This window comes from Cetorhinus maximus, chromosome 2 (assembly GCF_964194155.1).
Source record: "Cetorhinus maximus chromosome 2, sCetMax3.hap1.1, whole genome shotgun sequence".
Lineage (NCBI taxonomy): Eukaryota > Metazoa > Chordata > Chondrichthyes > Lamniformes > Cetorhinidae > Cetorhinus > Cetorhinus maximus.
The window spans coordinates 64,630,183-64,656,244 of NC_135880.1; the positions used below are offsets into that span (position 1 = coordinate 64,630,183).

Below are 26,062 nucleotides of genomic sequence, written 5' to 3' on the forward strand. Positions count from 1 at the left end.
CATCCACCCAGGTGACCCCAGGGGTCTCCAACCAATTCCAATCCCCTCTTCCTGTGATCCCATCACCTCCAGCTCCACAGGCTGAGAAGGGTCCACCTGCCTCACAGCAGAAGACCCAAAGCAGGTCTTTGTCCTCCAGGCCTCGACCCTCCAGAGGATGCCTGCCAATGTCATCACAGACAATGGAGTGTAGCAGTCAGCAGACTGCCTCCACCTTCGTTATGAATGTCAAGGATGCACCCAAATTTAGCGGTAGGCTTAGGAATGTTAGAAAAATTTAGGAGCACAATGGTGTCACAGGTGTTCATAACATGTATATAATGTTCACAAATGTAAATAGAATTGCACCCATTTCACCTCTCTTGTTTATGCCTCTTTTTTATGGTGAGCTTTGTTGCTGTCAGTCAGGTGTGATACCATGGTCTCTCCGCCCACTTATTGCAGATATCACTATCATGGGCCTCTTTCCTATGTTGTGTGCTTCCAAATCACCACAGTGTGTGTCCCTTCTTCAGATCATTCTCGACGTCAGTGAAGCCTTGACTTTAAGTGTGCTTGTAGAAGGAATCTCGTTCATATGCTTTGCGGGGTCATGTTATATTTATTCTTGGCTTTGTAAGATTCAGGCAGAGGTGTTCTCCTATCTCGTCTGAATTCTTGAAAGGTGAAGGTGTAATGTACAAGGAGAGATGTTTACACGCATGGAGAAGGCTCATATATCATGCTACTCGATGTCCTCTCTGTCAATTTATTGAATATGGATGTTTATTAGCTTCTGAACTTGTTCAGCTGGAGACCAGGATTTTGCAAGACTGATCTTAAGCCTTTGTAACCTAAATGAGGTTAATTATTATGAATAAAGTTAGTAAAGAATCATGCAATTCACCCAAAGAGGTTTTAAAATAATGGAAGCTGCTAGTGCTTTTCGGTTACTTGTGCTACAAACTTTTTTGTAGCTCATATCCTAAATCATGGCCTGATAGAATGTTCATTGTTTTTATTCACTGGATATGGGCGTCACTGGCTAGGCCAGCATTTATGGCCCATCCCTAATTGCCCTTGTTCAGAGGGCATTAAAGAGTCACATATCCTCCCCTAAAGGGTATTAGTGAATCAGATGGGTTTTTACAACAATCGGCAATGGCTTTTTGGTCATCATCCAGATTTTTATTGAATTCATATTTCACCATCCGCCGTGAAGGGATTTGAACCCTTGTCCCCAGAGCATTACCCTGGGTCTCTGGAATACTAGTCCAGTGACAATACCACTATATCACCAGATATACTACTTGTGTGCATTGAGAGTGAGGGCAGAAATGTCCTTTACAACAGAATAAAGTAGAAACATCTCAGTAAAGCTCAAACAGGGATGTTCCTACTAAAGGAGTAGAATGAAATTGGATTTTATTGTTCAATCTTGGAAAAGAAATGTTATTAATCATAGATTATTGTTTAATGATTTTTATGTTTTCTGGACTAAGGGAATGGTCCAAATTTTTACGATCGTCTCCCTTGTGAGGTTTACCAAATTCCAGTTCCTTAATTCTAAAGCTGGATCTTTTGTACATAGCGTGTTCATAATCTATATACATTACTCATAGCCCCATGGATGTGAACCATAAAATCCACCTGGGGAGGAGTTTGCTTGGCAATGGGTGGAGCAAGAAGAGGTGCAGCAACTCCCTTTTTTGGGAAGGGTGTGGCGCTGTGAGCTCTTAATGAAGGGCTCATTTCTCAGAGTACTTGGATTCTGGAAATGGAGGACAGTAGCTGTGCCACTGGGAAAATGGAGGTTAATGCTGCAGATAGGGATTGGAAACAGAAGTCAATGCTTTGAAAGAGTAATGTGGATTTGTGTTACAATGTAAGGTTTCTACATTGTGCCTCGGAGTTTGTAGTTAATCATTCTGAAAAGCATCCATTAATTTCAAGTTTAAAGGTAGGTAGGATCCTTGTACACTTTCATACTTAGGTTCAATATCTAGGCATTTGCCTTAAGCAAGTTGCTGTTCTATTACTGTTAAGTTTTGTTAATTAGCCATTTCATGACATTCAAACTTATTTGTCAGTTCTGGATGTTGAATCTCTTATATTTGTAGTCACCATGGGGTTGAAGTTCTTGTCAATAATTTTAGCGATAAGATTGGCATGAGTTCAGTCAAGAAATCTTATTCGGTATTCACAGCACCTTTCTCATAAAATTAAACAGCAGGAGGAATTTCACCCACTTTGTTGTAAATGTTTGTTATAGTGACTCAGGTTTGGAATGCAATCGAAATGCATTTTTATTGTTCAGACACGTTGGTGAAACAGTTCATTTATAATGTGAGCAGGTTGTGATTTGTATTTCCAGTGTGCAGTTCTGCTGGGCTAAAATGAAAGTTTACTGCAGGAAAATTCATTCACTTGGTAGTGCAGAACTTGAATATTGCTGAAAAGAGAGACAAGTTGCTGAAACTTTTCATCTTGTACTCATCAGGACAAATGCCAATATGTTCTCATTGTTCAGATGGGTTGCAGGTAAGAGAGTAATTTGGTTTTGGACTAGATATCTCCTGAGCAAGGATACATTTATATAATATTCTGTTTGATAAGTTATCTACAGCAGCTCTTAAAAATATCAAGATAAGCGCCTGAATAGAAGATATTTGCAGGGCTATGGGGGAAGGCGCAGGGAATGCGACTAGTTGAAATGCTGTTCGAGCCAGCAGGAGACTATGGGCTAAATGGCCTCCTTCTATGCTCTGACGACTCTTTCATTCTAAAACAAGACATATACAAGCACACAGGTACTGAAAATAATGTGTCTGTGATTAGAATCCAGAAGCATGTGGAAGATTTTACATAGAAAGATTCTTCTTCGGTCAGCAAGCTACCAGCTCGCATTCAAGGGCTGCAAAGTATGATTCAGCAATGTCAAGCAGCACTATGTGAATGTATCCTTGCTCAACTGTCTAGAGCCAAACCAATTTATCCCCTTACTTGCAGCCAATCTTAAGGATGATGACACAGAATTAGTGCCTGAGCTTTTTTCTGCTGATGCTTTGGTTCCTAATGTGTAATCCATGTCAGTTTTTCATCTTTTAGGCTTCACTATCCATAACTATAAGTAACTTGCTGTATGTACTTCATTCAGCTGCTGGATTAATGTTCTTTGCATTCCCTTTTAGCAACTCAGCCTAAGCTGAACACATTTGTTTTTTTTTGTGCACTCCTTAACAGCCTGCATTGCCCCACCCAGTAGTCTTTCCCAAACCATTTTCTTGATGCACGCAGTAGTCCTGGTTCCACCCTGAGTCCTTCCCTAACCATTGGTGTTCGCTTCATCTGTTGCTGTGTTTGGCTGTTGTACTGTTCTTGTTCATTGTATTTGTGATCTTGTAAGTAGACGCAGTTCAGCATTATTGTCAACAAGCATTTTGGGAATTGAATACAGCGATATCCCACTAGACCAGTCTCTTTACTCATCTTAGTTGATCTACCTAATCCGAGTGTTTCTTGGCCCACTTGCATGATAACAGTCGATACTTCTTGCATGGTCTGGCTGGCTACCCTGAATGTTTCCAGTTAGCCAACCCAACTACAAGTGCCTACCTACTCATTTGCCTGCTAAGCCCACCTTGCCTAATTATTGTCAAGTTACCTCTCTAAAACTAAAACTAACCTGCCAGCTTGCCTCACCCTCTTACCATGAATGCTTTGCATTTATCTACCATTGGGCTTCTCGGTGCATATGATCGTTTGCCTTCTTGGCCCAAGCATTTCTGATATTGCTAGCCTCAGTGAGTGATAAAAGATAGTGAGGCACCTTGCCAGGGTGTGAGTATTACCATGGCAATGAACAGGTTCCTCCCTGGCTGAAGCTGGAAATATTTGCAGCATCTTGCAGTTCACTGCCCTCTGTTGCTCCAGGGAGGTTACTGGCACTCTCTGCTCAAAGAGAGCTGACTACATATCATTGTCTCTCTCCAGAGCATAGCGGGCACAGCAAGCACATGACGTTACGAAGATTGAAGGCTTCCCCATGGTGCAGAGTTCTATTGACTGCACACACGTTATTTTGTGGGTGCTGCATGGGCAACGCTGAGATTTATCACAACTAAAAGGAATTCCAGTCTAGCTGGTGTGTGGCCATGGACAGCGAATTGTGCAGGTTAATGCTCAGCACCCTGGCTGCAGTCCTGAAGCCCTCATTCTCTGGTGGTCTGCTGCACTATCTGCTTTTGAACCACCAGGACAAACCAAAGGGTGGCTACTGGGACACGGACTGCGATGCAAAAGTTAAAGCCAACCCAAAATAAACATTCTAAACCAAATTTGTAAATCAAACCATTCCATACTGCAGACAAATGTCAACTAGTCATCCTTGTGCAGCCCCTTAGCACGTGTCTTCCGTGTGCCTGTACCTGCCCTAATGTTCCTGTGCAATGCTACCCCAGTCACTGTAGCATGACTGGTGAATGTTGCTGAATTGTAGTGGAGGAGACTGCAGGTGACCTTGAAGGATGCCCTTGAGCAGCTCAGGCTTTGGTCTGCATCACCTTGGCATGTGGGGCAACAGCCTGGGCTGGCTGATGGGTAACAACAAGGGCACAACAGCAAGGGCACCAATGGAGGGGCAGTGGTAGGAGGATGAATGCTGTCATCTTGAGAGAGGACAACAGGTTCATACTCCATCGATGTGCACTTTGGTGTACAGGGCATAATTTCAGAATTTGCAGACAACACAAAACAGAAATATTGTCAACTGGGGTGATAGTGTGGAGCTTGAAAGGACATAAACAGGTTTCTGGAATGGGCGGACATGTGTCAGGTCAAATTTAACGCAGAGAAGTGTGATGTGATTCATTTTGGTAGAACGCAGAGAGAGACTATGTAATAAAGGGTGCAATTGTAAAGGGTGTGCAGGAGCAGAGAGACCTGGGGTGTACGTGTGCATAAAACATCAGAGGTGGCTGGACAGGTTGGAAGATTCGTTAACAAATCATTGGGATCTTGGGATTTATAGATAGGGGTATAGAGAACAAAAACAAGGAAGTATAAACCTGGACAGGGCAGATAGGGAGAAACTGTTCTCATTGGTGGAAGGATGAAGAATCAGAAGGCACAGATTTAAGGTGATTGGCATAAGAAGCTATGGCCACATGAGGAAATTTTTTAAGGGTCTGGAATGTACTGCATGAGAGTATGGTGGAGGCAGATTCAACCATGGCATTCAAAGGGGAATTGCACCATTATCTGGATCCAAGGAAAAAATTGCAGAGCTTTGGGGAAAAGGTGGGAGAGTGGCACTAGGTGAATTGTGCTTGCAAAGAGCCAACATGGGCATAATGGGCCTAATGGCAGCCTTCTGTGTTGTAACCATTCTATCGGCAAGATTTTTCGGATGGTGGGATTTCCCACCCCATCATCCAAACAGCGATGGAGGACGCTTTCCTGCTGATCCTGGCTGCCTCGCAGCCATTTAATGCTCCACAGGGCATTAACTGCCTAAAGTCAGGACTTTTGCACCCATCTGAGAAGGATGTTCTGCCTCAGAGAGCTGCCTGCCAGTCTGGCATCACTGTAGTCCCAGTAGTGCCAGGTTCGTGTGGTGGCCACTGATGGGACTACGGGCAGTCCACAAGAAGAAACGGTTATGGAGCCGGACTTCAGGTGAGTCCAGGGTTTTGGTAGAGTCTGACTGACAGGCCCCAGGGAATGGGATGATAGAGGTGAGGGTCTGGGTTTGAGAGACCAGGTGGGATTGTTAAAGGGGGTGATTAGACTTTGTGGGGGGACCCCCAAAGGACATCCACCCACCTTGGCCTGGACTAGCCCATGCTGTAAAAGCTGCTGGGCTACCCACCTGGCATGGGTAAAATACCAGCATGTGTGAAATGAGGTAATGGCCACTTTTAAGGCCCTCAATAGGCCCAAGGGCAAATGGGCTGTCAATGCCTCCACCGCTCCCACTAAAACAGGAGACAGATTGGGGTGGGAGGGTGGGCAGCATGCAGGCTGAGCTCTGCATTTTGAGCCACACCCACCTTCAAACCAGTGGGCAGGGGATTGTAAAATTTTGTCCTATGATCTATGGCACACTCCCACTCCCTGAGGGTGGCAGCTCAGCAATTCTATTAATTTGTTGGAGGACAGGTTGTTGGATTCTTGTGACACTCTGCAAGCATCTTTGAATATAACTAGGATGGCAGCAAGCTGACCTTGCATGAAACAAGTATGAATTTCCACTGCAGCACCCAGACATTGGGAGGCTTCTGCTTTCGCTTCAATGGAAGCTGAAACATCGACCATCAAGACGCTATATCGTGGCTGGATCCACAATGTGCCATTGGAGTTGGCCAGCACTTCCATGCTAGAAAGGATGGGTTTCAAGATCTGTACATTATCCAGAGCACAGTTGGTTCTGGACTCCTTTAAATTGCAAACAGACTTTCTGACAGTCTTACTGATGCATTCAACATTTCATTCTGCATACTCATCAGCCTTTTTCTGTAGCCTTTCCCGTGGATGTCCTTATTTGAATCCAAGGCAGCAGAACTTGTTGGTGACCGCACCCTCCAGCAAGGTGGCACCTGCACTAGCCTTGCCCATGTCCTGTCTGCAGGCCATTTGTGCCCAGTGTCTCGCCACCTAGATCATACCTCTGAGTTACGTTACGACTGGTCCCTGGGCGAGGTCCCCCAATTTGTTAACTTCCCAAACGGGACCCCAGTTTTGCTATGCTCCTGGGTGAGGAGGAATGAGCTGGCTCCCCTTCTTTATTCAACCCCCTCAGTTGGTCGCAACAAGGTTAATCTAAAAGGGATCCCTTCCCCGCGGGGATACCTTTTCCCAGTCCAAAGGTATTTATTTTTAAAAAGGAGCCAATTTAACCAGGCTTTCTTGAGCTAAAGTAAGAGTAAATTTATTAGTCAAAAGCCACCAAAAAATGCAACACACATGCACACAGATCAGAAATCAGAATCTAAGAGACCAAGTAAATGTTACAAAAAATATATGAATCAGTCTTTGGCTTGTCCGTGAGACATGTATGCAGTCTGTTACAGCCGTTAAGTTGGGTGATTCCGGTAAAGCTGACTTTGGCAGTTTCACAGTTGGTTTAGAGACACTTGGTTCTGCAGGGTAGCTAAAGAGGCTGTCCTATTTCCTTTTTTGTTTGTGGCTTCTGCTGAGCCTTGCCTCCAGCAACAGAGAGAGAGAGACTTCACTTGTAACTGCAGGGGTGACTAGTTGATTGTCTTGTGCTGTTACTCTCACAGCACACCAGAATACCATGCACTGTTCTCCAGCTAACTTTTTAACCCATTTTTCCCTGTATATTCCTGTAAGGGTTTGAAAACCATGTCTTGCGCCCAGAGCCCGTTTTCTTTCATCTCCGACCAATGTCCTTGCTTGTATTTCTTTAAAAACACACAGGTTTTCCTTAAAAAATTCAATATGCCCGTGAGTAGTTCATGGCTGTAATCGGCTTTTCATGACAGTTATTCTTGAAAATGTGCATGGTGCCAATATCTGAGCTCGTAGCTGCAAGTGTGAGAGTGAATGACATTGTTTCTTCTTCTTCACTGTCTTCCTGCTCTTCCAGTTCTTTGTACTCCACCACTGCCAGACAGGTTGCCATTCATGCATCCTTGATTCTTGCATCCCTGAAATGAGAGAGCGCAAGGGTAGGATTGTGGAGGGTGGTGGGTTTGGGGAAGTAAGTGGTGCAAACTTACACCATCTTCAGCTTCTAAATCAGAGGAAAATGTGGGATGAAGGGGAATTGGGATGTGAGGAAGAGGAACATGAGGATACCATCATCTTTTTCTGCCCCAGCCACCCTGCTGCCCATGGCCTCACCATGGCTGCTCCAATTATGAAAACGACTGTTTCCTCTGGGGGGGGTGGTTAAAGGCATACAGTCACACCTGTTCCCAGTCGGTTAGTTCCTGCTGCCTCTGGTTGTGCACCACCCTCTCTTGCAAGAGAGAAAAGTGTGTCAATGAGTATCATACAATATATTTGGGTGATGTACTTCTCATGTTTAACTAGCTGGCAATGTGCAAGCTGTGAGATGTGAAGCTTCCAAGAGTGCTAAGTGTGTGAGTGTGAGATGAAGCTGTGAATGTCAGGTATGGGTGCTGATTGATAGAGATTGTTGATAGATGAGTAAAGCGAATGTGGTGGACTGAGCAGTGCGGGAAGCTCATGGTGTTTTTGGTAGGTAAGATATTTGAAGATCCATTCATTGACTGACCACTTATCTGAGCTCATTGAACTTTTTGTGGCACAGCGTCTAGGTCCTCGAAGCTTGACTCTTGGCATTGATCACCATGGTTACTTGGTCCCATTGCGTTCTGAGTATTTGTGTGGAGGGCCTCCAGGCCACCTGTGGATAGAGCATGTCTCTCCTTCTCCGCACCTGTTTGACCAAGGCTTCCAGTGTAGCGTCTGAGAATCTTGGAGAGCACTCTGTCCCGTGTTGTGACATTCTTATGTTTTTCACAAGACAGTAGAAATTTTAGAATAAGTTTTAAAATGCTTCCAGCACTGCTTCAGCCACAATGTACCTCCCCTTTAAATAGTGCAGGCTAGCTTTAATGGGCGCCACTTTGTCACGATTTTGGACCCCCTGCTGAGGCTTGCAGCCACTCAATAGCATAGTCAATGAGGCCTACAGGCTGCATGAAGTTGGCATGTTGCCAGCATTGAAATCAGTGGGAGGGCTAATTCTGTGTAGCAATCCCCAGGCTCATTTTTTGGGGCCATCGAATTTGGCTCAGTGTCTCTCCTGTATGGCTGTAAAATGCAGTCATCATCATCTAGCTTGTCAAAATCAATCTCAATGCAGACGTGCAGTTAACTTCTCAATATTAGATCATTTTGCTTCATCATCCAATGAGAGCATGGACATTCATTTGAAAGTAGATGTCTTGAACTTATACCATTTCTCCAGGTATACAATGGCCGGAATCTTGTCCTGTAGCTGGAGATGGACAGGGCATTTACTTGAGCAGGACGGTGGTATATTGGAACCCTGCTGCCTTCCTGCCTCCACCAGAATTAAGCTCTGGGAGGGAAGGCACATGGTCAACTTTCCCACCCTGCTGCCCATTGAGGCCCTTAAATGGCCTAGTGGTATTAACCAGCTGCAAGCAGGCCTGTTACCATGCAACATGCATGGCAGCTAAAACTCTTTGGCCTCCTTGTCACCTCTGGGAGCAGTGGGGCTGCTGGGAGTTTCCCCATTTGAAGGCATTTGGTGCCTGCTCGAGGGACTGGACATCAGGAAGGGGGGCGGGGGGTCCGCTGAGAGTTCCCCCCCACCCCCACTATTACCTGTGGCCTGGGTTGATCCGAAATCCTGGGACTCTGGTGCCTGTCCTTCTGGCAGCAGCCACGGCCTCCCCAGTGGTGCCTCTGAGCACAGGAGCTGCCAGCCTCTGGTCGGCAACTTTTGGTAGTGAAACTTTCACCCTCGGGGTCTTGATTCCAGGGGAAGGCCCGCCACTGGCCTTGCCACTGCCTGATTTGCTTGTGGTTCAGCAGGCCTTCCCGAAGAGAGGCAACATGGGTCTTTCACTGGCTCTCCAGCCAGCAGGGAGACACCCAACCCCTCAACAAGATTCCGCCCAATGTGTTGTGACAATTTCTTATCCGCTTCCTCATTACGTTTTCTCCTCTTTGCAAGAGAAGACATTGCATAAAATAGTATGGTTTAATTGACCAAAGAGCTTGTCCTCGTTTCTACTTTACAATTTGCAAAAAGGACCTTCCATGACACATTAGCTCTGTGCAGATGGCATTGTTGCACTCCAACTTTGAGTGCTTCATAACATATTACCATCAAGTTATATAGGAAGTAAATGTAACAAAGAGGAAAAGACTTCTGATCATCCATGTTGCATGTTTCCCATATAATCATATAATGTTTGTATGTTCTTTCCCCCACCACTGCCCCTCCCCCCGACTCCAAAACAAAAAATGTCATTAAAGCCGGTCAGCATTGAAAGCTAAACCACTGCTATTATGATATTTCCCTGAGGTGTGCCCTTTGCTATAAAAAAAGATGGAATGTGAAATTTTTCTTCTCAATTTTTCACAACTCACCTGTCTTATATAATGGAAAATGGTTCTGGTGCTTTTTTAGTGGACAAGAGACAAAAAATATTTAAAATAAAGGTACATTTTATCTTATACTTATTTACCTTGGGGTGATTTAACCAGTTGTACCAATAAGTTGGTTTAGAGGATGAACTGCAATATTCTAAATTTGACTTCAGGCAAGACACAAAAGTGATCTGAACTAAGTTTCTTGTTATTATAGCAGCTAATATTTGGTTGAGTCATTGCACCTGTTGCATGTTGTACTAAAAGTCATTTAGAAATGGTGGAAATGTAGTTGTTTGGAGGGGCTCGTGTGTCTTTCTGATTTAAGAAAGCATATGCACTAGACCTGGGCTACCAGAGGCTGAATGTAAACCAAATAAAAATAATTACTTGGCAGCAACAACGATAAGTTGTTTAAAAGTGCCAACATTGTCAGCAAAAGTGAGTTACTTTACCACTGAAGTGCAATGCTTTTGCATCCAGTTGAGTGTTTGCACTCTCCAGTCACTGGCTGTTTCTGGTACATTTATGTAACTCCTCAAATTCAAACAATCACTCTAAATAATTCTGCATTCCTTTGTTTGGAAAAGATTGAAGTCTTTTGAAAATGGAATCCTGACATGTGCTTTCCACCATCATTGCATGCAATAACACCCAGAATATAGCGCCAGAAACATCACTACTTTTAAAATCTAATTCTCCTTTCTTTCCTTTGTTCTAGTCGCTGGAAAAGCCAGGATCGGCAACATCACACAAGTCAGCAGATTCAAGCAAGGTAAGAGTATTCTACGATAATTGCACAAGCATGATTTCAATTGTTGCAATGCCTTGCTATAAGATGATAATCATTTCAAATCTCTATTCATCATTTGTTTTTGTAAAAGAAAGCATATATTTAGCCTTTCAGCAGGGGTGACTAATATGCAGTGCACTTTACAGGCAATGGTTTCTTTGACTACATATGCATTTCAGGTCCTTGCTTGGCACATGTTGCTGGAAACTAATCCAGTTATCCAGGTATAGTGCCCAGCCACCACTGCCCCTGCTACTCCAGCCCCTGAACACTCCATTCTATGGTCCCTTTTAAGGAGATTAATGCAACTTGTTTTTTAAAAAGTTTCCCATCTTTAGGTATCCAGGCCTCCCTAATGACATGCACTTGTACATTTGTTAATGGCCACCAGAATTGGGAGCAGCTTAGCCAGGTCAAGCCAAGTACATGTCAGGTGTACTGCATCTGTCAAGGGCCACAGTAGGAAGGGGACCATGAAAATTGCTGCCTTAAACTTTATTTCATGCACATTCTTTGCAATGGGTTTGGGTTCAGCCTGATCTCTCACCCTGACCATCCCCACCTTGGTATTTCCTTTATCTCAGCAGCCTTAAGTCCAAGGTGCACAGACTTGAAAGGATATGACAAACATCCTGGAATACAAAGATAACCTCTGGCTTCTCTACTGCAAACTGTCTTCTTAAACCCCTTCCCCCTGTCCCCTCTGCCCTCCCACAACATGTGCGAGGAGCTTGTGGATTCTTTGTCACTAAGATTGTGTCAATCCTGCCTCTGTCATGTCCCTCCCTCCCACTAGCCCGCCTGGCCAGGCTTCCTTCAATACTCCCCTCTGCCCTTGCTCTGAACTCACATCTTTCTCTAATTTCTCTCCTATCTCCCCTCATGCTGGCTCTGACCTCATCTTGTTCATGAGACCCACCTCCTGTTCCTTCAATCCTATTCCCAGTAAACTGCTGATCACCCAACTCCCCCTCCTGTCCCCCATGTTAGCCAATATTGTAAATGGTTCTCTGTCCCCTTTAAATCTGCCACATCACTCCACTGCTCAAAAAACCAACCCTTTACTCCATCATCCTTGCAAACTACTGTCTCATCGCCAACCTCACTTTCCTTTCAAGTCCTTGAACATGTTGGCACCTCCCAAATCCATTCCTATTTTCCGGGAACTCCCATGTTTGAATTTCTCCGATTGGGTTTCTGTCCTTACCACAGCATCAAAACAGCTCTCATCAAAGTCACAAATGACATCCTCCTCCTCGACCTCCTCCCCCCTCTTCCCCTTCCATTATTATTGTTTGACACAGTGGTCCACAATATCATGCTCTAACACCCCCCACTGACCTCTGGCTGGGTGTGACGGTTCTCACATAGTTGCATTCTTATGTAAATAATCTTCTTCGAAGCAGCACTTGCACTGGGTTCTTTTCCTGCTCCTGCACTATTACCTCTGATGCTTCCCCCAATATCTATCCTTGGCCCCTTCTTATTTCTCATCCAAATGCTACAACATCATCTGAAGGCACAGTGTTAGTTTTTACGTGTACACTGACCGCACTCAGCACCACATCTCTCAACTCCTGCACTGTTGCTAAATTATCAGACTGTTTATCCGACATTCAGTATTGCATGAGCAGACATTTCCTCTAACTAAATGTTGGGAAGACTGAAGCCATTGTTTTCAGCCTCTGCCCCAAACTCCATTCCCTAGTGACTGACTCTATTCCTCTCCCTGGCAATAGTCTAAGATTAAGCCAGCGTGTTTGCAACCTTGGTATCACAGTGATCCCCAAGCTGAGCTCCCGAGCACATATTCGTACCAGCACTAAGACCAGCTCTTTCCACCTCCATAACATCGCCTGACCTCTCCCTGCATCAGCTGATGAACTGCTGAAACCCTCATTCATGTCTTCATTCCCTTTAGACTCAACTATGCCAAAGCATTGCTGGCTGATCTGCCACACTCTCCCCTCCATAAACTTGAGTAATCCAAAACTTTGCCAACGGTGTCTTAACTTGCAGCAAGTCCTCTTTCCCCTATCACCCCTGTGCTCGCTGACCTACATTGGCTCGTGGTCACGCAACATCTTGATTTTAAAATTCTCACTCTTGTTTTCACATCCTTCCCTGCCTCTCTCTATCTCTGTAATATCCCCCAGCCCCATAACCCTCTAAGGTATCTGTGTTTCTCTAATTCTGGGCTTTTGTGCATCCCCAATTTTAATCGCTCCACCATTGGTGACCATACCTTCAGTTACCTAGGCCCTAAGCACTGGAATTCCCTCCCTACACCTCTCTACATCACTTTTCTCCTTTAAGACACTCCTTAAAACCTGTCTTTTTGACCAAGCTGCCTTCATATATCCTTGTATGGCTCAGTGTCATACTTGTTTTGTAATACTCCTGTGAAGTACCTTGGTATGCTTTGTTACATGAGAAGCTCTTCAAATATAAGCTGTTGTTGTTGAGCAATATTTTCTTTAAAAGTTGTCTGAAGGTTTTCATGGTGAGAGCAGGAACATGGAGTAGGATGATTTTACAGTTACACCATGTAAAATTTACTCTAAAAAGAACTTAAAGAGTTCCCTAGGAGAACTGGTGGACCGCAATGTTTTGGGCAGCATAATCAGCCCATTGTCTGGAGGAATGACTGGAACAGGTGAAAGAAAGTTATGCATAATGGAGAATGGGAATATAGGTGGGATCTTACTGCTGATTGATCAGGCTGGTTGATGGACTGTGCAGAATAGATGGTGATGTGTATCTTGAGTAAGTGTAGTCAGATGTCATAGATGAGTTTCCTACGGCCCTTAACAATCAACATTCGAGTATTTATTTTACCATGGAGATGGAATAATAACTTTTCATTCCATTTGTTGACGTTCTAATAGCCAAGTCTCTCACTAATACAAGAATAATACAAGCAGCGCAAGACTGCTGTAAGCCCACTCACACTGACAGATACTTGATTTACCGATCTTTCCATTACCCTTCCACCTTGCAATTGGTTTCCACCATCCTCATTAGAAGAGGCTACACTATCAGTGACAAGAAACATCTACAACAAGAGCTTCACCATATTAAGCCTACACTTCAACTCCATGGATTCCCTTCATACAAGACTAACACATGCCCACCTAGTACTTGCTTCATAGTAACTACTTCAACTAAAACAAGAGTCAGCCTCCTGTGCGTTGGTTCCACCTTGTATAGGCTGCAACGTATATTCATATTAAATGGACGTGTCCAACACAAGTCATCTAAGAAGCTCCATGTTATCCTTCGTGCCCATAAAGAAAAGTATCCTCTCATAATAAACCAAGAATTTCCAGCATACCATGCGATTGCAGGCTTATCTACATTGGGGATACAGACTGCAGCCTACACACTAGACTTAAGGAATATCAAACTTGCTTCAGACCCAGTTGTTACGGACAGTAAAGAGAAGGAACTGAAACCCCTGTTCCCTTCTCTTTACTGTCCGTAATCAGTTTTTGAAAAGAAAGATGTGGATGTTTCATAAGCCCTAAGTTACAGCCAATTTGAATAGCCAGTAACACACTTTTCGTGGGTTAAGAAATTTCTTCTGAATTCCCTACTGGATTTCTTAGTGACTATCATATATAATGGCTTCTAGTTATGCTCTTTGCCACAAGTAGGCGTGCTCCCTTTTTTCAAATTTTATCAAAACCTTTCATAATTTTAAAGAGCTCTATTAAATTCCCCTCCATCGTCTTTTTTCAAGAGCAAAATGGTCAATCTGGATGGAAACAAATGGGACACTCTGTAAACAAGTTGTCAATATCAAAGTTCAAAAAGTGGTGGATTCCTAATTGGAGAATATAGAGAATGTTCACTGATTTGCCCTGAAGGGAATCATGTTTAGATGTTTAAAAGCCATGGTTAGTTCCACTGCCACTGAAAATGCTTTGATTCAGAGGGGTGAGCTGCAAGGTGCTAGCATAATTTAGATACTGCTGCTGGAGGGAATCTCATGTTTCTCAAGTGATGACTAGTTGACTGCTTCAAATAGGACCACTCTGGTCTGTACACTTAGAGACCTGGCTACTTGGATGCAGGGGACGTATATCACCTAATGGTGACTCCCGCTGATCCTTCTCCTCTTTCTCCGATTAGCTGAGGAATAGATGGTTCCCAGGGCAATTTCGTTATTTCTATAGCTTTAAACCGCTTTTTCTCAAGAAGACAATAATAAAAGCAACAACAAAAAAAAGTTACAAAACTATCGTTCATCAAAGGCCCAAGCAGCAATCTTCTGAAATACTTGCATACACACATGGCCTTTCCCTCCTGGTCCACCACACCCCTTTTATACAGGCAATCTTTCCTGGAGTTAAGCCTTGGACTGTAAGAGAGGAATATGTGGCATGCCAGCAAAAAACACCTACCTGCCTTCATTTGCACTTAGGTGGGCTAGTGGAGGGTGGTGCAGTCTGATTCCGATGGGGATGAAAGAAAGTTGTTTCTCAATTTCGCGGGTTAGGAATTCAACATGATGTCGCCCTACCTTGTTTTTCCAAGACAGGCCAAAAATGCAGTTAAACCCATGCCTTCAAGAATTTGGCTGCATTTGCTGGAAGAAAATTGCAGATGATTTTGAACATGTTGGTCCTGAGGGGGCAGCTTAGGAAAAATACATAAATGGCAGAGGGAACGTATGTGAATTACTACACACAGGAAGAAGAACAGAACTTCTTCAGTGGCATTTAAATAGCTAAGGGTGAAATTGAAAAAGATCTAAGGGCCATGGCATATCAGAGCCAATTTAAACTCATCTCAAAAAAAAATCAGACAGAGCATAAACAGGCTGCCCATCCAGCGTCACTCATTTTTTGCTACTCGCCAAGATACATTTCAGCTGGTTTGATAGAAAGACATATTTTACCATTTGTCGATTTTTCAGCATATTATTATGTGATTCTACTTTTAATGCTTTTGAAATATTTCTTCAGGACAAGACTACCTCTGACCGCTCAGCAAAATCAAGTGAAGCCACTGGAGGGAAACAGCAACAACCACAAACCGTACCCAGTCAACAAGCCAAAATGGGCCTGGGATGGACCAAGACAGCTGAAGTGGTAACTTATATCAGACATTTTAACTAAGATCTAAAGGAGCCCAAAAAAGTGACTATATATGCCCTTCTTCGCAAATGTTGAATAACCTTGGAAAACTAGCTCATGCGTAGAAATGATTCAGCTGAACATATTGGTGGTGCTTTTCTTGTCACTACCACCCTACTTGTGCTTACTTGTGTGAGAGCCCTGTCATGACCAAAATAGTGCAGGAAATTGAAGTGGACTTATTGCTGCATTTCCATCTGTTCCAATTTTCAGGTGATCTCAATCTAGGCAGCCAAAGCTCCTGCTAGAAATAGCTTGGAGCATCATTAATATTTGGTAATCAGGGTCAAATCCCTTTTCCATCTCTGTCTATGGGGAGAACTTTCCCCTTGTTGTGGGGGGGGAGGTGGCGGTTGTGTGGGGACCCAATCGGGTCCACGCCACCATTTTATGTGGACAGGCCAATTAAGGCCTACCCAGCGTGACATGCTCCCGGAAGCGCTGAGTGCTCCCTGTGCGGGCGGGAGAAGAGGGTTCCCTGAGTCGGGGCCTGCGCTGTTTTGCGCACGCGTGCGAAAGAGCACAGAAATCTCCCTGAGGCATAGAGCTGCCCCACACAGATTAGTCCCAGTTCACAAAATTTTCATAAAGAAAAGAAAAAACTTTTAAGACATGCCCCCTCATGTGACAGTGTCACATGAGCTGGGACATGTCAATGAATTTTTATAAAAATTCTTATTCAATTTATAAATACTTCATGAAACCTCATCCCACCAGTGAATGAGGTTCCATGATAAATGCGAAGGCCGCACCTTAAGGTTGGACGGGCAGCTCAGTTTATTAGTTTAATTGCTACTTAAATGGCCTTAATAGGCCTTTGACAATTGGGCGGGTGCGCAGTTGAGTCGGCTGCGTGCCCGCAGAATTGAAAATCTAAATGATGCGCGGTGACGTTGGGACGCATGCCTGATGTCACCCCGTGTCATTTTAAACCTCGGCGAGCGGGCCCCACCCCTGCTCGCCTAGCTGAAGATTCAGGCCTATGTTGCTACTGTCACTGCTAGTTCCTGCTTCACTCCAACCATGCTTGGTACAAGATCAGAGGTCGTCATTTCCAGGTGGTATTTAAAGGGATCCTCAGATACTGTAGAAAGCTTTGGGAGACATTTTGTCTGTATTACATTATGCATTTTGCTATTTGGATAATTTCCTATGTATAGCTGCTTTATAACATTTTGAGCTCTTAAGGGCCTTTTGACATTGACTTATTTCTTTGTGGTGGTCTTCTGGGAATTCCATTCTGGTAAGAGGAGTGACAGTGTTAAGAAGGAGCTATCCAAGTTGTAGCTGGAGGAAAGCACACTGGCAGAGGTCTTTGTCTTCCCAGCAGATTTGGTAGGTTCAGGGTAACATACCTGCATGCAGCTCTCTTGAGGAGCAGCAGTGCGTAATAAGGTTTTGTTTTTCTTGGACAGTTTTGTCACCTATTACAGCAAGATCTGTAGCAAACTGCAGCCGGCACGTGCTGTACAGCTTTGCCTGTTGCAGTTAAGATCAATGTAGCCCTCAACTACTTTGCCCATGTCCTCTTTCAGGCTGCCATTGGGAACATCAGTCAGTCTACAGTACATGTTTGCTTTAAACAGGTGATTAATGCTTTGCCCCAAAAATCCACCGCAATACAAAACTTCCAAAGCAAATTTATAAATCAAACCATTCCATATTGCATACAAAAGTCAACAAATCACCATTGTACATCCACTTAGTACCTGTCACCTGTGTGCCTTTGTCTCAACTACTGCTCCTATGCCCTGCCAATACAGTGATTTGCAGAAAGTTGGTGGAAGGCTGCTGACTTTCAATGGTAGAGACTTTGGATGACCTTGCAGGACAACCTTGAGCTCTGGCCCTAGAAGGCATGGCGTTAGCCTCGACCATCTTGGCATGGAGTGCCATGGGCACTGGTGGACTGGTGGTGTTTGGAGGGTGAATGCTGTCATCCTGAGACAGAACAACACTTCTGTGCTCCAAAGTATCACTGCTGTTTCCCTGAAGCAGAATTCCTAGTGGTGAGTTAGAGGACAGATTTCTGGACTTCTGTGACATGGTGTAACTCCCTTTGAAAATTGGTTCCTACAGTCATAATGGCTTCAATCTGAGTTAGTATGGTGGCAAGCTGAGCTTGCATGACTGCAGTCTGAACTTTCACTGCAGCAAACAAATATGAGATATTGGCCATTAGACACTCCATGATGGTTGGATCTGCAAGTGAGCTAATGAAATTATGAAGCTCTCCAATACTGGAAAGGATAGGTTGGAAGCTCTGCATAAAGATTCTTGCCAAGTTAGACTCCTTCATATTCCTTGAGATTGACATGGGGCTTTCTGGCAGACTTGCCAATGCTCAAAGTATTTCATTGTGCATATCCATCAGCCTTTTTCTGTAGATCACTCCATTGAAATGCTCAGCTAAGCCCTCTGCAGCAGAGCTTGAATGTGACTTCACCCTCAGACGAGCTGGCACATGTACTACTCTTATCTACTGCTCTGGCCACAGGTCTTTCTGCCCAATGTCTCCCGACATGCTGAACCCATATCCTCTAAAGCGTGGACATATCTGAGTTAGCTTCTAGTGTGAGAGTGAGTGACACTTTCCTTCTTCATTACTATCTTGTTCTTCCACTTCACTTTCTTCCATCACTGCCTGACCAGGCTGCAGTTTTAGATATCTGAAAGGACAAAGGCACAAGAGTAAACTTGTTAGAAGAAAAGTCATGTGGAGGGGGAAAGCAAATGGTGTGTACTTACACCATCTGCAGCTTGTAAATCAGGAGAGAATGATCGACGAGGAGGAAGTGGGAAGTGAGAAGGAAGATAAAGTTTAAGTACACCATCTTCAATGGTTTCACCCCTGCCACTGGTTATGGCCTCAGTCATGGTTGTCCCAGTGCAACATCTCCTCCATGGGAGTGACATGCAAATGTCCCTCTTTTGTGCTGGGTGGTGTTGCTGCTTGTGGTTCTGTAACACCTTTACCTGGAAGGGAGATGAAAGTGTGTCATTGAGTGCACTGCGATGTGTTAGTGTGATTCGGCTGTCATGGTTGAATAGCTGGCATTGTGTGCATGCTATAAGATGTGATTGTGAGGCTTGTAGCAGTGAGTAAAGGTGAGATGAAGCTGTAAATGTGAAGGATGAGTTGTGGTTGATAGATATTATTGGTAGCTAAGCAATGGCATGTGGTGAATTGAATAGTTTGAAGCTAATGGTGTTGCAGGAGGAATATGGCATCTGAAAATATGTTCACTGATCTTGACCATTCGTGAGGTAATTAAACTTCTTGTGGCACTGCATTCTGGTCCTCGGGTAGACTGGCAGTGACCTCCATGGCTATCTGGTCCCATTGCCTTTGAAAAGTTTGTTTTGAGGGCCTCCTCTGGATAGATGACATTTTTATTCCTGTCCAACTCCTGCACAAAGTCCTACATCACAGCATCAGAAAATCTTGGGCCAGGGTTTTTCAGAGGATGGTGTTTCCGCGCCCCATCACCCAAAGGGTTGACAGGGAACACACCCATAACCAATACCGGCAGCCCCACAACTCTTTAACGCTAAGTGTGGCATGAATTGGATAAGGTCGCGACTTCCACCCCTATCTGGGGAGGAAGTCCCTCCTTAAAGAGCTGCCAGCTAATCTGATTGGTTGGCAGCTCTGTAGTCCCAGCAGCACCAGGTTCGAGCATTGGCCACTGCTGGGAATACAGGCAGCCCCCAAAGAAGAAAAGTTAATGGAGGCCGGACTTTGGTTAAGTCCAGAAATTGGCAGGGCCCGGCTGGCAGGTGCCAGTGAGGTGGGCGAGCGGAGTGGCGGGCTGGGATTGAGATGCCAGGGGGATGGTTAAAGGGTGGATGTGACCTTTTGGGTGAGATGCCTTCAATGGGCACTGGGGACCCTGAAAGGAGATCCCCCCCCCCGCACATACCCCAACCATGTCTGACACCAGCTCGTCCACTGAAAACTGCCAGCCTACCCACCTAGTGGGGGCCTCACTCTGTTGAGGACAAAACAGTGGCTGGAGTGGGTGAGGCACATAATTGGCCTCAATAGGGTCTGATGCCTCCACTGCCCCCTGTAAAATTGGAGACCTGTTGGGGCAGGCAAGCCACACGTTGCATTTTGAGACCCACCTGTCTTCAAACCGCCGGCAGGTGACCATAAAATTCTACCCTTGGAGTTGCTGTCTGCCAATTTATGCCATTTTTGTGTAACTTTCATGTCAAAACCATTTTAACAATGACTCCCAGCAGCTACTGCAGCCAAACTGAACCTCCCATTGAAGAGGTGCATGTTTGCTTAATGTAGTACAGACTTGCTTGAAATGGTGTGAACTTCTCATGAAATTTGCGAGCATTGGAAGCAACTGAAGCTGGTTAATTTCACAATGCAATCCCTACATTTTCGGTGGTTATTGAATTTTGTGGCCATTGTCTATTAATTTATTGCATTGCTGTTTGCGGGACCTTGTGTGCACATAAATGCCACATTTCCCTACATTGCAACAGTGACTACATTTCAAAAGTAGTCGCTTGGTAATACAGAGCTTGAGTATTGCTTGAAAAATTAGACATGGGGTAGAATTTTCCCACTGTTGGGAGGGTTGTGCGGGACCTGGTGCGGGCGGGAACTCCCCCGATCGGGTCCGCGCCGCGATTTTACGCGGGCGGGCCAAGTAAGGCCCGCCCAGTGTGACGCGCACCCAAAAGCGCTGTGTGCTCCCTATGCAGGTAGGGGGGCAGGTTCCCTGAGTTGGGAATGCGCTCTTTTGCACCGAATTCTCTCATAAGCACAGAGGTGCCTCAGGGAGATTAGTTTTAAGTTTTAACACTTCAACAAAGTGTTGAAAAAAATGTTTTGACATGCCCCCTCATGTGAAACTGTCACATGAGCTGGGACATGTGCATTAATTTCAATAAAAATTTTTGAGAAAATTTAAAATCATTCATGAAACCTCATCCTGCCCGTGGATGAGGTTCCATAAAAATGCGAAGGCCGCCTGGGATCTTCGCCTGCCCGCCAACCTTAAGGTTTGATGGGCAGCTCCGTTAATTATTTTAATTGTTAGTTAAATGGCCTTAAAACGCCTTTGACAGTTCGGTGAGTGCGCAACCAAGTTGGCTGTGCACCCGCCGAACTGAAAATCTAAATGATGCGCGGTGACGTCTGGATGGAAACCCGATGTCACCCCGTGTCATTTTACACCTCGGCGAGCGGGCCCCACCTCCGCTCGCTGAGCCAAAGATTTTCTCCATGCTGTGAAGCTTTACGTCTTGCACTCATCAGGATAGATGCAAGAACACCAGATTTCAAATGGAACAACAATTTATACTGCATGAGAAAGTATTTTATTGGTTGTGGAACACTTTTGGGATATCCTGAATAATGCTGTATAAATTCAAGTTCTCTCCCTGCAAAATGCTGCCCCAGTGGCCTGGTCAATTTGAAAATGGCCTGATCAGTTCCATTTCATACCCAGGACCTGACCCAGCTGGCTTGCTGACTCTAGGGTGGGAACTAGCTGAGGAGGTCCTTTGAATGCAGAAATGCTGTTGTCATGAAAGTCTGTATTTGCATTGCATGACTGACCTTTCTATCAGACTGGGGCTCAGAAGAGACCAACCTGTTGGATGTCTGTAATCTGATTAAACTCCCTTTGCCTTTGGCCAACCAGCTTGCTCAGAACAAAGATGGTCCAGCACAAATCCTGTGTGGCCCCATTATGAGCATGTCTGAGAGAAGCACCCTGCACAAGTTGGTAGTGGCAGATGAGTGAAAATGCAATGCATCACGCATTTGTCTTGCTGAGTATGTTATTGTGTGTATGAGAGAGTTATATAGAAAAGAAAGATGCCTTCTTTCCTTGTGGAAAAGTGCCTCGTACCTTCATACAGCTGAAATGCAAGGCTTATCTAAATGAAGGGTATTGATATGCACTCATTTGGCATGATTACTGGATGCAGAACATTGTTACTTTAAGGTGGGAGTTTTTAAAGGCAGAAAACCAATGAGACAAATAAATTAGTCTATTCTATCATATCTTATTTTTCCCAATGACATATTTTTGTGGTAAGTCACTTTCTCTTGCTCTTTTGCCACCCAGGAATATTTAACCTGCAACTGACAGAAGAGCAGGGATGTGGGACTAGTGGTAGCTCTTTCAAGAGTTAGCACATGCATGATGGCCCGAATGGCCTGCTCCATACTGTATGATTCTATGCTCTCAGAATATGGTGTATGACCTAAAATTTGAAAAACTTTTCCCCATTTTGTAAAGGATCCAAAGGGGAAGTCTCCTGCAGCACGTGCAGCGTCCGTGCCAGGCACTTCAGTTCATAAGGCCACTGATCCAAAGCTTCAGGTATGAACGAATTTTATATTTCGTTAACTGTCATTCATATAGCTTTCTTAAGAAAATTGAAGGATTTTAACAATTGCTTTTTTTCCCTCAAAACTAGAATGCCAATGATATAAAGAGAATTACATTCCATTTCAGAAATGATTGCCTGCAACTCTATTCCTTGAAGTTGCCCATTTCTATATTTCACTGCTTCTGGCTCGTTTGTACAGCCTATTGTATAATGAGATAGAAATAGCATTATTTAGCTTTTTAATTGATTTCTCAAATGAATGTTGTGGACTGTTTTGAAAAAACTCGTTTTCATTTTGAGGTGTCAAGTTTGCAGTGTGTAATTAGTCATTGAAATAAAAACGTTACTAGAATCTCCAATTGGGAACTGATTGTTTCTGATTTGCCAATGACAATTCACTGTTAAATAATTCGATCTGTCAGCAACAATATTTTAATTGTTAATGGGAGGGACTATGTGGTGCCTTTGAGAATTCTCTGAAGGACTTTGGCTGGATTATATAGTAATAAAAGAAGAATCATAACCTGTTAGTACCAGTGGAAGGATTGTGATTTTGTCTTTGCATTTTTACTGTGAAGGGTGCAGTTTTTATACCCAAGTTAAAAGGAGCCTAGCCATAGTACCTAGATTTGACTAACTAAGCTTGTTTCTGATATAGTTTACAGTATGCTCCTGAAATTAAAGTCATTTTCTGCATTAGAAATTTGAATGATCCGATAATCTGAATTGATCAGCATACATTGTCCAACAATATGGGAATTCTGCTATAATAAATTGAATTATGTGCCCTTCAATATAATTTATCTGTAATCTGTCATCCTGAACTTGATGGGTTGAAGCGATCCTTAATTTTAATGACCTTCGCTTTTAAAGGAAATAACTCTGTGCATTAAAGAGTAACTTATTTTAGCTAAATAAAAGATTTTCATAATCTTTCTACTTTATTTTAGAAAATGCTTTATCACTATGAAAATGATTACAGGCCTTGCAAGAGTAATTAATTTTGACCACAATATGGATAACTGCCTCAGCTATTTTTTCTGAGTTTTGCATAATAATGTACATTGTTTACAGTTGTGTTAGATAATCTGGATGAAAAATAACACACCTTTAAATTTAATTGACTGGGTATTAACCTGTGACCGATCTTAAAGTGGTATAAAGAGCTGCTTATTGCATGAGAGTTAGTGTACACTATGAAGAAGAATATATCAAATTTATTGGTGATTTTGAACCCTGTGTGTTCCAGAAAACGTGATTTGTTAAGGTTACGGAGAGTTTTGATCATGTTCAAAATTGTGAAAGGTTTGGATAGTCTGCTCCTACTGGCTGGGGAGTCAGCAACTGGAGGACACAGATTTAAGACAACTGGGAAAAGGATCAATGGGGAGATGAAGAGAATTAGTGTATACATGATTGTCATTTATATGCAATAGGTGTAGAAGACTGTAAAGCCTAATTAATTTCAGCTGCCAGTGTTAAACTGTTTATTTTACAATTTTGCCTCTTCCAAATTCAGGTCATCAACATCAGTCATGCTGCAAGCAGGAATTTAAATTTATAGTTGGCATTTTTTTTTGCTCTTACTTTATCATGTTTTCTAGTCTCTTGCTGTGATGATTGTTTGTCTTAATTGGGAGCATTTACCTTTGTTTTGAAACTAAGGTTTCATATCATTTGCAGAAGGCACTTGAGTTGCATTCAATTGATAATGGTTCTGTTTTGCTATCTCATCTTAACTGTTGTGTGAAAAACTTGGGGTCAAAAGTGAAGAGCCCAGTTCCTCTGCTGGAATGGGTGGTGGTGTGTAACTCCAGGCTGCCAACTTTTGAGCACTAATACAAAAGCATAATATTGGAGTTGCTGGAAATCTGGAATAACACCAGAAAATTCTAGGAATAGGTCAAGCAGCACCTGCGGAGAGAAATCTGAGTTAACATTTCTGGTCTGTGACCTTTCATCAAGATAGAGGAAAGTTAGAAGTGGAATAGGTTTTGAGCATGTGAAAGAGTGGGGACGGGTACGAAGAACAATAGAGAAGGTATGTGATAGGCTAGAGGGGAGGAGAGATTACATGACAGAAGGTTTCATGAAACAAAAGCCAAAGCAAGTGGTAATGTGTCAGATGAGGTGTGAATGGATGGAAAGTAGCTGTCTGATACAAAGTAAAGGAATAAAGAAGAAAGAAAGAAAACCAAACCTGCAAAAACTAAACACAAAACAAACTGGGGGCCAAAGTTATGATCTAAAATTGTTGAACTCCGTGTTGATCCCAGATGGCTGTAAGCACTGATTAAAAAGGTGGGTTTCTGTTCCTCAAGCTTGCGTTGAGCTTCATTGGAACACTATAGAGGACCAAGGACAGAAAGGCCCGAGCGGGAGCAAGGTGGAGAAATGAAATGACAAGCGACAGGAAGCTCAGGGTCATGATTGCGGACTGGATGGAGGTGTTTCGCAAAGTGGTCACCCAGTCTAGTGTAGTGGAGATCACATCATGAGCAGTGAATAGAGTGTACTAAATAGAAAGAGGTACAAGTAAAGCACTGCATCACCTGCAAGGTGTGTTTGGGGCCTTGGATTGTGAGAAGGGAGGAGGTAAAAGGGTAGGCATTGCATCTCCTGCGCTTGCATGGAAAGGTGCAGTAGAAAAGGAAGGGGTTATTGGGAGTGGCTGAGGAGTGTACCAGGGTATCTTGGAATGATCCTTTTGGAATGCTGATAGGGGAGACCAGGATGTGTCTGGTGGTGGCATCGTGCTGGATTAACTGAATTCCATATTGATTCTTGAGGTTTCAACAGGAAAGGAAGCAAGACATGGGAAGATTGCCCACTTTCACTGCGCAGCTCTTCCCTCCCCCCACTGCCTTTTGCCACTGCGGGATCTGAGGGAGTAAGGTGTTGTTTCCCAGAGATAGGAGGAAGAGGTTGGCCTTTTCAGATAGGAGTGGATGGGCACAAAAATATACTGTGGATGCTGGAAATCTGAAATAAAAACAGAAAAAGCTGGAAATACTCAGCAGCACGGGTAGCAACTGTGGCGAGAGAAACAATTTAACCTCAAATTTGGCTACGGTGCCCCAAGAAGTCCACTGGCCTCATGAAGGCAGTAAAGGTGGGTGGCATCCAATTTCAGGTGTCATGTCCCAAACTCCAACCTCCTCAGCATTCTCCTGCACAGCACTCGTCAGACCAACACACCATGCAGCTCCACTCATTCCTCCCTCTCCATCAGAACAGGCAACACTGACGTCCGCCATCATCATTGTGCCACCTCACACCTGACAGCTCGAAGAGGGTTTATCATGTGCCTCCGAACCCACCCTAGCTAAAAGTGGATGTGAGCGTGTTTTTGACATGCTGGCATTTCTCGGGCGATTTCAACCCTGGCTGCACCCAAACCTGCCCCACCACCAGGTAATATTCTGCTCACAGTTGGCAGCACATAGATGAATAAAGTGGGTTCTGGATGGATTATTTGCTAGGGCTAGGAGGTACGTTAACTTGCTTTACGATGACAATAGCCAGAATAAGGAGGAACTCAGGTTCGCATCTCTGGCAAGCTTCTCACTGGTCCAGGGTGTCATCGATTGCAGATACTTGCAATTGAAACATCCCAGATTAACCAGGAGCATCCACCAACTGCTAGCAGTATCATTCCATTGATGTT

At 44.0% G+C, this 26,062-nt stretch overlaps 1 protein-coding gene across 8 annotated transcripts in view; it reads left to right on the plus strand.

Moving 5' to 3' along the window:
- The window catches only part of cast (calpastatin), a 247,581-nt gene that overhangs the window by 92,205 nt on the left and 129,314 nt on the right, over window positions 1-26,062 (plus strand). For all 8 annotated transcript variants that reach the window (XM_078565537.1, XM_078565609.1, XM_078565567.1 and 5 more), the window contains 2 exons: window positions 10,817-10,870; window positions 15,859-15,984. In XM_078565537.1, coding sequence (XP_078421663.1) covers window positions 10,817-10,870; window positions 15,859-15,984 — 180 coding nt within the window. The remainder of the gene's footprint in view (window positions 1-10,816; window positions 10,871-15,858; window positions 15,985-26,062) is intronic.